The sequence below is a fragment of the Pan troglodytes genome, chromosome 11 (assembly GCF_028858775.2).
Source record: "Pan troglodytes isolate AG18354 chromosome 11, NHGRI_mPanTro3-v2.0_pri, whole genome shotgun sequence".
NCBI classification, from domain to species: Eukaryota; Metazoa; Chordata; class Mammalia; order Primates; family Hominidae; genus Pan; species Pan troglodytes.
The window spans coordinates 65469782-65482393 of record NC_072409.2 but is presented as its reverse complement, the minus strand read 5'-3'; the positions used below and the strand labels follow the sequence as shown (position 1 = coordinate 65482393).

At 35.8% G+C, this 12612-nt stretch overlaps 1 protein-coding gene and 1 long non-coding RNA gene across 9 annotated transcripts in view; one reads left to right on the top strand and one right to left on the bottom strand.

Annotated features, from left to right (window-relative positions):
• CARNMT1 (carnosine N-methyltransferase 1) overlaps nucleotides 1-10467 on the top strand; it is a 48963-nt gene extending 38496 nt beyond the window's left edge. For all 8 annotated transcript variants that reach the window (XM_528328.9, XM_016960965.4, XM_016960964.3 and 5 more), the window contains 2 exons: nucleotides 6483-6586; nucleotides 7625-10467. In XM_528328.9, the coding sequence (XP_528328.2) occupies nucleotides 6483-6586; nucleotides 7625-7726 (206 nt within the window). In that variant the 3' untranslated portion in view covers nucleotides 7727-10467. The remainder of the gene's footprint in view (nucleotides 1-6482; nucleotides 6587-7624) is intronic.
• Nucleotides 1-12612, bottom strand: part of LOC129135938 (uncharacterized) — a 48092-nt gene that overhangs the window by 5894 nt on the left and 29586 nt on the right. Inside the window, exon 3 of the long non-coding RNA XR_008537049.2 lies at nucleotides 182-302. This is a non-coding gene — a long non-coding RNA (uncharacterized LOC129135938). The remainder of the gene's footprint in view (nucleotides 1-181; nucleotides 303-12612) is intronic.

Sequence of the window (12612 nt, the reverse complement as noted above, 5' to 3'; positions counted from 1 at the left end):
CCCTGCCTATAAAACGTACCAAGGTTTGGCCGGGCATGGTGGCTCACACCTGTAATCCCAGCACTTTGGGAGGTGAGGCAGGCAGATCATGAGGTCAAGAAATTGAGACCATCCTGGCCAACATGGTGAAACCCCGTCTCTACTAAAAATACAAAAATTAGCTGAGTGTGGTGGCGCACACCTGTAGTCACAGCTACTCGGGAGGCTGAGGCAGGAGAATTGCTTGAACTTGGGAGGCAGAGGTTGCAGTGATCTGAGATTGTGCCACTTCACTCCAGCCTGGCGACAGAGCGAGACTCCCTCTGGAAAAAAAAAAAAGAAAAAAAAACTTACCAAGGTTTGAATTCCAGATGTTTTGCACAGATGCAAGTCACATTTCTTGGAGTGGGCATGTCAATATCGCTATATGAGCTTATTTTAAAATTAATAACTGTTTCTTGTATCTTTTTCTGTTTCTTAAATCTTTATGCCTAACTTTTTAGATTTTTCAGCCTTTTTGTGGCAATCTTTATGTTTTAGGTGTGTCTCTTACAAACAGCATACAGTACATTTTTACTATCCAGTCAAACAATCTTTATCTCTTAGCCAGAACTTTTAGAGCCTTACAGGTGTAAATGGTTTAAATCCGCCTGTCACAGATTTGGCAAGTGGTTTGGCAACCCCCTTTAAGCTAGTTCCTGTTCTTTCGACATATCCCTGTCACTGTTTGGTACCTCCTTTGTGAAACAACCAGATATTCCAAGCCCATCTTGTACTTTCTCTGACCAGCCATTATTTCCAAGGATTCCTAGTTCCTTTTAATGGGGAATGGTTTGTAGAAATGGAAAATCTAGTTCCTACCACCGAAGTGGTATTTTGTCTAGGCCTTTTTGGCAAACAGGGTGGGAAATATATGTATATGTCCGTCTGTAAAAATCATGTATATGCGTGTATGTAAAAATCATCAAAGGAGGGCCCTTAAGAAAAACTAAACACACACACATACATACATACACACAAACATACAGACAAAATCGTAAGTTCATACTGATAACTTTAGTTCCAATGCAACACTCAGTATAAAATACTAAGGTGGCAGGTAGCTTTCAACACTTAGAATATATCACACTCAGTGGCCTCTAGCTTCCGTCTTTGCTGTTGAGAATTCAGCTTTTTAAAATGTTGCTCCTCTGAAGGTATTCTGTTTTTTTAAGATTTTTACCTTGTAGTTTTATCAGGTCTAATATTACATCTAGGTGTGGAGTTCTCTTTTTAATACTGTGCACAGTTTGTTAGGCTTCTTAAGTCTATGAATTGACCTTATCAGTTGTGAAAAATTCTCAGCTTTGCGGGGGGATCCCCTCTTACCAATCATAGGTTTAGCATTAAAATATGTAACAATAGCCATTATTTCTTCACATACTACCTCTGCCTCATTCTTTTTCTCTGTTTCTTCTGGAAATGCAATCAAATATATTTTAGAACTTCTCATGGTAGCTTTCATATATCTCAACCACTTCTCTTGCTATCTTTCTCGCCATGCTGCACTCTGGATAGTTTCTTCTGACCGATAGTCTTTTATTTGAAAATACTGAGCATATTATTTCTGATAATTCTGACATCTCAAGTCTTTGCAGGTCATTTTCTGCTTTCTCTTGCTTTTCTTGGTTCTTGTTCATGATTCCTTGTTTCTCTGTGCTGTTGACTTTGAGTGTTTATTGGGGATTGTTCATAAGAAATCACACTTTGGATTTCTTAAGGCCTGGGTTGAAGTGTTTTTCCCCAGAGGAATTTGCATTTGCCACTTTTAAAGCATCAGATCTTGCAAGAACTCAGTATCCTGAGAACAGCATGGGGGGAACCACCCCCATGATCCAGTCACCTCCCACCAGGTCCCTCCCTCCACGTGGGATTATAATTTGAGATGAGATTTGGGTGGAGGCACAAAGGCAAACCATATCAGCAGTAAACTATATTTTTAGATTAAAAAAATTCTTTAAAGGGGGAACAAAGAGAAAACTACCCAGCAATGAAATAGGCTGTACAACATAAATATGCAAGTTATTTTAATAATAAAAAAACTAGATGACGTAGCTCATGCCTGTAATCCTGACAACTCCTGAGGTCAAGCCAGGCAGATCACTTGAGGCCAGGATTTCTAGACCAGCCTGGGCAACACAGCAAGACCCTTCATCTCTAAAAAAAAGAGTTTAAAAATTAGCCAGGTGTAGTGGCCTGTGCGTGTAGTCCCAGCTACTTGGGACCTGAGGTGGGAGGATCACTGGAGCCCAGAAATTCAAGGCTGCAGTGAACTATGCCTATGCCATTGTACTTCAACCTGGGTGACAGAGCAAAACTCCAACACTCAGTAAAAAAATGAAAAAAAGAATAAATGTAAAAAACCTATATACAGAAAAAAATGTTCATTCTCACTGTTAAGTAAATAAACATAAATGTGCTACCATTTTTCACCTATCATATTCACTAAGTTTTTAAATTTGCTTACTTAAAGCTTAGGTAAGTACAGTGAGATGGGATATGCTCTTGTTCTGTTAGTGGGGATGTAAAATGATATGACTTTCTTCTAGAAAAACAGTAACATGTTATAAAATAGTGTGTGGGAAAACCTTAAATATTCATACAATTAGTCAGGGGTTGGCAAACTACAGCCCAATTTGGCCTGTAGCCTATTTTTGTATGGCCCTACCACTACAAGTATTTCTTACATTCTTAAAGGGTAATGGGGAAAAACACAAATAAGAATATATGCTAGACACTGTAAGTGGGACACAAAGCCTCAACTATTTGCCATCTGTCCTGTTACATAATTAATTCACTATTACCTATATTTATTAGATTAATTATACTTCTAGAAGTCTGTCAGAGGCAAATAATCAGATATGGGCGGACTAAAGACTGATGAAATGGACAGACATACTCAGCAAGAACTTAGAGTGAACTTATATTTCTAACAGTAATGGAGTGGAGAGTCATAAGACATTCATACAGTAAAACTATTTTCTAGAAATAATGAAATAGAGAAATGTTCCTAATGAAGTATAAGATGTAAAACTGTATATGGAATATACTGTACATCGAGGAAAGACTGCAAGGAGATAAATATTCAAGTGCTTACTCTGAATGTTAGACTTATAGGTGATTTTTTAATTTTTTAATGCTTTTTCATGTTATCTCAGCTTCCTAGTTTTGATCTTATAATCAAGGAAAAAAACATATCTTTGCTCCTTCTGTTATGGCCACTAAAAGAATATGAAGAAAGCTGCGTGTGGTGTTGCATGCCTGTAGTCCCAGCTATTTGGGAGACTGAGGCAAGAGGATTGCTTGAGCCCAGGAATTCTAATCCAGCTTGGGTAATATAACAAGACACTGTCTCTAAACAAAAAAGTTAAATAATTAAAAATTAAAAAAGAAAAAAAGAACGAAGAGACATGAGAGTTGAGAAAATAAAGAACCCTTTGAGGAATGTGTCTCTGTTATTCATCTTCATATATATCCAGTGCCAGACATTAGCTAGGTGCTTGGTAAACATTTGTTTAAAGAATGGGCAACTAGGTCGTAAATATGAAAAACTGCTCAGCCTCAAAGAGGTGCAAATTCAAATTATATATAATTTTCCCCATATCAAATTAGCAAATATTTTGTTTAATAAAAATTCTTGTTGTGTTTTTTTTTAAGTTGGATTTTTTTGGAGATATAATTGACATATAATAAAATTCACCCTTTTTACAAATGTACAGTTTGATGCATTTTGAAAACTGGATAATTGTGTAACCATGGCCACTATCAAGACCGGGAATCTTCCCATTTCCATCACCCCAAAATGTCCCCTTGTACTCCATTCTCTCCTCTTACTCCTAATACCATGCTGTCACTACTTTGGATTCTGTTACTATAGTTTTCCCTTTTCTAGAATGTCATATAAATAGAATCATACAGTATGCTGCTTTTTGTCTCTGGCTTTCTTAGCATAACACTTTTGAGATTCATCATTTTGTTGCATGTACTATTGTGGTGGTCTTTTTTTATTGTTGAGTAGTTTTCCATTTGATATATTACATTTTGTTTATCCATTCACTGGTTGGTGGACGTTTGGGTTATTCCCAAATTATTATGATTAAGAATAAAGTTGCATTAAATATGAGTATAAATCTTTGTGTGGCTACAAATTTCCATTTATCCTGCGTAAATATGTACCTAACAGAATTGCTGGGTCACATATGGTGAGTGTATCTATAACTTAGAAACTGGCAAGGTGTTTTCCAAAGTGACTGTACTATTGCATTCCCACAACTTAATATAAGATGCTGAAATAAGTACTTATTGCAATTGTGAGTGAAAACTTATAACTCTTTGGGAAAGCATTTTTGGCAGTCTGAATCAGGTCAGTAAAGATGTTTATTCTCTGGCCTTCAAGAAACATCTTTGTAAGGGATAATCTAAAATATGCACAAGGATATTTGTCAAAGTACCATTGTATTAGAAGACTAAAAATATACACTCCAGCTGTTGTCTTTGGTAAAATTTATAAATTCAGCACTAAGCTAGGCATTGTGGTGGGTTCAAAAGCAACTTAAGATGTGTTCCTTGACTTACATAACTTGTAATCTAGTGAGAAAACTGCTAATTGCCTGAAAAATTTTCACTGAGCAATGCAACACAGCATTAAATGAGTGTTAAAATATGCCACATTAAGAAGAATGAGCAGTAGGGATGAAGACTTGGATGGATTTCAGCAAGGTTTTGAAGCACGGCTAAAGCTTGAGTTGGAGGGTTGGAGCTTTCTAGGTGGAACACACCATGACTAGAGGTAAAAATGGTCTAAGTATGTAAAAATCATTGGAATGTATGTATGTATGTAGAGATAATAAAACTATGTTATTGGAGGCTCTTAAAATAATGGAACAGGAACAGCATAATCTTTAAAAGCTGGAAAGACTCTGCTGTGAGGCTCTGCATTCTTATAAAAGCTTTGGGTAGTCTAGGAACAGCAGTGCTCAGGAAATGGTAGAAAACAATCATTTTTACTAGTACTAATGTAACAAATTTCAGCTTGATAGAGTAGTTTGATAAGGAACCATTGTTATCTTTTGTAAGTAGCACTAACATATACATTATATTCATGGTCATTTTTTCTAGCCGTTTATGTAGGATACAGAAAGGAGAGAGAAAGAAAAACTTTTTTACCCTGTGATCCACAGAATGTTAAGCCTCTTGGTAGCAGAACCTTTGTCTTGTTATTAAATACTTCTGTCTTCCATGATTAGCACATTGTATGGGGAGTAGGAGTAGAGAGCTGGTTGCAGGATTTATAATTAACCCAATGAAAGGTGTAAAGAGAAGATTGTCTAGATTAGCCTGAGGTATATATAACTGTGTTAAGTGATAATGGTTCCTGGATGAGGTTGATGGATTGGGCAAAATGATAGATTGAAAGATTTGAAAATCATGCTTTAAATCATATGTGCATTTCTTGAATGTATAGAATGAGCAAATGGTAAAGGGAGGATGTCATATAAACAGTGTAATACCTGTCATTTACTTAGTGCCTTGTTTATGACAGGTGTAATACATATTATCTCACATTAAAGTCATACTACAGGGCACACACGGTGGCTCACGCCTGTAATCGCAACACTTTGGGAGGCCAAGGCTGGTGGATCACTTGAGGTCAGGAGTTCAAGACCAGCCTGGCCAACATGGTGAAACCCTGTCTCTACTAAAAATATAAAAATTAGCCTGGCGTGGCGACAGGTTCCTGTAATCTCAGCTATTCAGGAGGCTGAGGCAGGAAAATCACTTGAACCTGGGAGGTGGAGGTTGCAGTAAGCCCAGATCGTGCCACTGCACCCCACCCATCCTGGGCAACAGAGTGAGATTGTCTCAAAAAAAAAAAAAAAAAAAACTCATATTGTAGATGAAGTGGAGTTATTGAATTGCCCACAGACACACAATTATTAGATGTTAGAGCTGGGATATGAACAGTGCACTTAAAAAAACAAAAGCCAGCTCTAATGTTACTTCTTCCTTTCAGGAAACCTTCCATATAACTCCTGTCCACCTTTTACTACCTAGGTTAACTTGAGGCTCCTCCTTTGTTTTCATATGATATACAGTTGGTAACTGCAGTTTTGCATTTGCTTATGGAATTATAATTGCAGAATACATTTGGAATTTGAGGACTTAGCATTCTCTGATTCATCTACTCCTTCAGTAACTTGCAAGTTAAAGGTGAAGGCCCATGGTGTGAATCACAGTGCAAGGCAGGTATACCAGAGGGACTCACTCCTCATGAGTGTAGGCCCAACTCTTGAGGGTGTCAGATACTAGGCCAAATTTTCAGAGGTCTGGGCATTTTCAGCAAATGCCCAGACTTTTTATGTTTGTCTCATCCAGTACCTAACTTACTCAACTTGGAATTCAGTGTAACACAGCTATGAGTGTATGTTTATATTCAAGTAATTCATAGTATCTTTAAACCATAGGTCCTCTGCTGTACCACTTTGAAAATCTGGCAAATGAACTTTCCATAGAATTGAGCTATGAGGATATAAAAAACGTTGTTCTGCAGTATGGATTCAAGGTAGAGGTAAGAATGGAATAAAATATTGCCAAAGTTTAACTCCCAAAGCACCTCAACAGAAGTGTTGATATCATGGCTGTTAGTGACTATTTGAATTCTGTGTTTTCTTATCTATAAAGGGAAGATAATACAGGTTGAGTATCCCTTATTCAAAATGCTTGGGACCAGAAATGTTTGGGATTTTGGATTTTTTTCCAATTTTGCAATATATGCATATACGTGACATATCTTGGGAGGGGACTGAAGTCTAAATGTGAAATTCATTTATGTTTTATATATGCCTTATAAGCGTAGCCCGAAGGTAATTTGATACAATATTTTAAAATTTTGACCACCTGCCACATGAAGTCAGATGTGGAATTTGTCACTTGTGGCATTATGTAGGCGCTCAAAACATTTTGGATTTTGAAGCGTTTCAGATTTTCAGATTAGGGATGCTTGACCTGTGTTCCTTAGCTTTCAGAATTATAAGGATTTGGGATAATGTGTACATAAAGGGAAAACTACTTTCTGGTGAAATAGCCTTTCAATAAATGGTAGCCGATCATTATAATACTGGTCTTACAGACTCTCACTGATAGAAAGTAGAGTAGGCTCTGGGGAAAACAAAAGGGGGTCGGAGGGCAGGTATAAGAGGGATATTCACAATATGTCCTTGTGTACTGCTTCATCTTTTTTTAATCATGTGCATTACTATAAAGTTCTGTGATATTTTGGCTATTGTGTTTCAGTTCATTTATTTAGAAGCATTCCATTTTAGAAACAATAGGTTTGTTTTTAAGAATGACGAGAAGCAACATATTATAGTAGTTCAGAGCTCAAGACTGCCTGAGTTTGAATCTCAGTTCCACCACTTACTAGTGTGACTGTTCTTTGTAAAGTGAGACTACTAATATTAATAGTACCTCTCTTATGGGGGTAGTTGTATGTAATAAATGAATATGCTTAAAATAGTGCCTGCCACTGATACATATGTGCTCAGAATTTGTTAGTGGTGTGGTCATCATGACTGTCATAGTATTATGATTATTGTTTGCATTGCAGGTGGAAAAAGAATCTGTATTGTCAACATATACTGTGAATGATCTCTCTATGATGAAATACTACTATGAATGTGTCTTGTTTGTGGTCCGTAAGCCACAATAATGGTCTCAAGTGATACCACCTGGAAAAAAGTTTAGTAAGAACAAATGCTGAAATCAACGACTCAAAATCAACTATCAGTGATGACAGGACACAACCTCAAATCAGTGGTGCCTTCTTATTCCTAACGAAATTTAGAAATAGTGTCTATTTTCTTAATATGTCTATTGCTTTTTCAGAAATATACTATGCCATGCAGATTTGTACTACACAAGTAAAAATGGAGGAAATGTCTTGAAGTATACTTTTTCCTTGAAGCCCAGAATTGTGTTTCAGTAGGAAAAAAAACCTAATCTCCAGTGTCTTCATGATGCTGTCCATTGCAAGTCTGCCGAATTAATGACTAATAGTATTGAAGTACATAATAATCTTCCTTTTTTTGTTGTTTTGTATGCATTGCACATGTAACTTTTAGAAGAGTCTAAGGATCCTCAGTCATATTCAACATCTGGAGTTGGGACTTTGTTCACTTTCAATCTAAGAAAACTATGCGTAAAATGTGTCTTTTTTTTTTTTTTTTCTTCAGAGACAGGATCCCGCTCTGTCTCCCAGGCCGGAGTGCAGTGGCACGATCATAGCTCACTGTAACCTCAAACTCCTGGACTCAAGCGATCTTCCTGCCTTAGCCTCCTGAGTAGCTAGGACTATAGGCATGTACCACCGCGCCTGGCCTGTGTCTATTCTTTTATCATTCAGATTAATTTAATTTTGTATTTTCTGGCTCAGATGAACTTAAAGAAGCATCAAACATTTCTTTTTTATGAAATGTTAAATTTAATAGCATCACAGGCCGGTAAAATATATTCAAGTAACAGAAATATCAAAGTCTTTTGGCCACAATAAACTGAACACTTTATGAAAGCATACTCATCATGGATCACTTTGAAATATACGAGATCTCAACATTCAAAGTGAGAAATAAAAAGCCTTTATTAAAAGTAGTGCTAGGAAACAGAGAAAATAAGAATAAAATTTACCCATTTGAAATATGTGATTTTCAGACTCTAAATGAATACAGAGTTTGACAGTGTGATGTTTACAATAATGTCTTTTCTTTAGATTATCTGGATTATGAAAGCAAGCACTTTTTTCATTAAAAAAATTATATACTAGGAAAAACTGTCATAATAGTATTAATGTGGGGAATTTTGATTATGAAATTCAGGGATAAATTACTGCCCGTGGTCTGTGTCTTCAATATTGTAAGCAGCAGCCATCATGTAATTTCAGATTAATACCAATTTTGTTCCCTGATAGATGGAGCTTAAACAGTATATGCTGCTTTAAATTTCTACCTCTAGCAGATCTTTATTGGAGGGAGTTTTCCTTTGTATTTTTTAATGTATGATATTCTGTTTCCAGTAGCTTGGAAAGTAGAGATGACTAATGTTTTAGCCTTTTCTTGGAGAAAAGGAAGAACTCTTCTTGAATATTTTCACAGATGATTGTGATTGCTTTAAATGACCTCTGTGGCAATTTAAATTAGATGGATTTAATCTCAGTAATGTGCTGGTCGCATAAATGTCATGTTTTAATAGGAAAAGTTACTTGTAAATCTTTAGACCTTTGTTGTCACTTAGGCTGGGGAGTCACTACTCTATTTGGCATCTTACTAGTTGGGGGGACCTTTTCCGTGTACAGTGATGGGACTTTTGTGACCTTTACTCTCACTATGCAATAGAGGGTTTCATGTAGTTAATCTGACATGTCAAAATTGGGAAGACTGTAACCTTTTTTTTTTTTTTTTAAAGATTTCTCTTTTTTGTGTCCCTCAATACTTAGCAGATGTTCATTTGGTGGAAATTCTTATTACTTACATGAATGAGTTTGAATTTAGTGGCAAGGAAGAAAAAAAAAACTCAAATTATTGTTTTAAAAGAAGAAAACTTGCAAAGTACATAAGTATTTTTTAAAAATCAATTGAACAGAAAGGAATGCATGCTGTTTTTCAATGGCTTAGACATGCTTTTTATTCACTGACTAGTATTCACTTTTTTACAACTTGTATCAAAACAAATGATCTTTGTTTTTGTCACAGGCAAAAACAGGTTGACACTGGTGGGTTGGCTTTATTAATTAATTTTTTTCTATTAGGTTTTCTTTAATAATGTTAAATTTCTAAATTATAGCATATGTTTTAGTTAATTCTGAAATCAGTTACTTCATTTGTTAATTTATCCCTCATATCATGAATATTGTTTTTTAAATGTTCTATACAAATTTGCATCACTTTTTTTCTTACAGCTTTTGCAGTTAATCTAAACTTGAAAATGTGGTATCAATCAATAATAGAAGTATCACTGGAGGATTTATTTAACTTTGTATTTCTTAATTTTAGTCCTAGCTACTAAAGTATGTAAGCCTTAAAGTTTAAAATGTTTTTCTTAAATTAGCTTTATACACAAACATTTTCATTTACTTTATGAAATGGGAGGAGATAGTCCACTGTGCTTATGTTTTTTTGTTTAATTTCTATATTCTGAAGCAGTGCAGATATAGGGTATGCTAATCAAGTGAGCAAGGTGGAATATGTACAATATAAGGAGAAGCTGTAAAAATCACAGTATAAAATTATGAAGTTTGGTAACTGTAAAATGTACTGTATTTATATGTAACTCTCATTCTAAAAGTTGCCACAAAAGCTGAATTGGAAGCTTCATGTCTGCATGAAATTTCCTATATTTTTAATGTGTATGATGAAATTAATTTTTCTTGAATATTAAAGTCTGCCAATTGCTATGAAACGATAGTTGCTTGGTTTTCATCTAAGTTAATGTAACTATAGATGTGGGGATTTTAATGAGTTGAGCATATATACTTTTGAACTCTTGGATTAGCCTATTTTTATATGCTTCTAAGAAGTCAGTAACATGAATACTTCGCCTTATAATATGCCAGGCCTTATACTAACTATTTTCACTTTGTTTCATTCAAGTTCACTGTAATAAAGTTAGAATCCATTGAGGAAAATGAATAATCTTGATTTTCAGTTTTGTTAAATAATGGAAAAAGAACTATAAAAGGAACTAGTAGAAGACAGTTCTAGGACCAGCCATCAGTGGGATGAGCACTTAGATCTTCTGGGTTCATTTTCCTGAATGATTGTGATCTCAGGCAAGCCACTCTTGGCTTGTTTCCTCATCTGTAAGAGAGGATTAATACCATCTATTTCAGATGGTTTATTAGGTCATATGAGCTTTTATATATATTTTTGTGTGTATGAAAGCACATGATAGACGATTACCATAAATGTAATTTCAGTCTGTGTTGACTGCTATATAGTGATGGAAAAAATGAGGATTGTTAACAGGACATTAGTTTTAATTATCATACAGTGACCCTTTGAAAAAGATTTCCGTGGAATCCTGGGGAAAACAGTAAAAAATGGTGGGTACAGATACAGATTCCAAAAGTTTGTTGGGAATTATAATGAAGTATAATAGTAGGTAATGGGTGAGGGCATAAGTAAAATTTAATGGCATGTTACTCCCACTTTTATTAACCTGCTAGCACATCCCTCTTATATATGTTTGATTCTTTCTCTTTGATACCTATTTAGATGTGGGATCTTTCAGTCAGTGTGTATGTGCATTTTCAGTGAAAAGTTGCCTTTCAGAAGGACTGCACCAATTTACATGCCAGGAACAGTGTTTACAAGTAACGTATATCCATTCTGTGGCCAGTACTGGATATTGCTGAGCTTTTCATTTTTGTCAGTACAGACATACCTCATTTTATTCTACTTTGCTTTATTGCACCTTGCAGATACTGTATTTTTTTTTAATTTTTTTATTTTTTACAAATTGAAGGTTTGTGGCGACCCTGCATCAAACAAGTCTGTATTGGTGTCATTTTCCAACAGCATGTGCTCATGTCATGTCTCTGTGTCAGCATTTTTTTGCAATCACGTATTTTTAAATTAAGTATGTACATTGTTTTAGACAAAATGTTATTGCACATTTAATACGCTACAGTGTAGTATAAACATACTTTCATATGCACTGGGAAACCTCAAAATGTGTGTGACTCACTTTATCATGATGGTCTGGAACTGAGTCTGCAGTATCTCCAAGGTATGCCTGTATAAGAAGTGTTATCTAATTTGAATATTCATTTACTTAATTATTGGGAAAGTTAAGCAATTTCTCTGAGTTTAATGGCCAAAGAGAAGTGTTTTTAATCTGACAGTCTATATGATTTCATGTGGCAGACCTGATAGGCCATTGGCAATAGCTCCAAACGTAATTAAAACATAGTGAGGTTCATCAGGGAGAGTATTGGCCAGAGCCATGAGGACTGCCTTGAGTTTTAGTAATTGAGAGGAGCAACCACATCTGCTTTTGGATTTACATAGCTGGCACTGAAGCTGAACAGCAGCAGCAGCTCCTCATTGGACTCCATTATGTTTCATTGTAGCCAAACAATTCATGAAGTAGACCCAGAAATTTAGGGGAAACTAAGTCAAGGGCCCCATTGAACCAATGGGATTGCTTTATGCAGTGGAGTTGGCCGTACAGTTTACCTCCAAAAGGATAGCTGCCATTTTTTCATGTAGGACCAAAAAGCTGCTAGGGCCAGGCCAGCTATGCTATTTCTCTTTGACTAGCAAGGCTTGTTAGATACTTTTCACCTTTTTAGTCATCAAGTCGAAGTTGACCCATCCCAAAATGGGGATGTCAAGCCAAAGAGTCAGAAGACCCATGTTAAGTCACATTAAGTTTCAACAAAAGCTTAGCAGATTAATAGCTGCCTTCTTTTGTTAACATATAAAGATGTACGTGGTGGCTGGGTCAGGCAGCTGTTGCGATTGTTAGTATTGAGCTGTTGCCTCTCTGAGTACTCAGGCAGCCATAAGTCTTTGAAACTTCTCCTCTTGGAGGCCTATATTA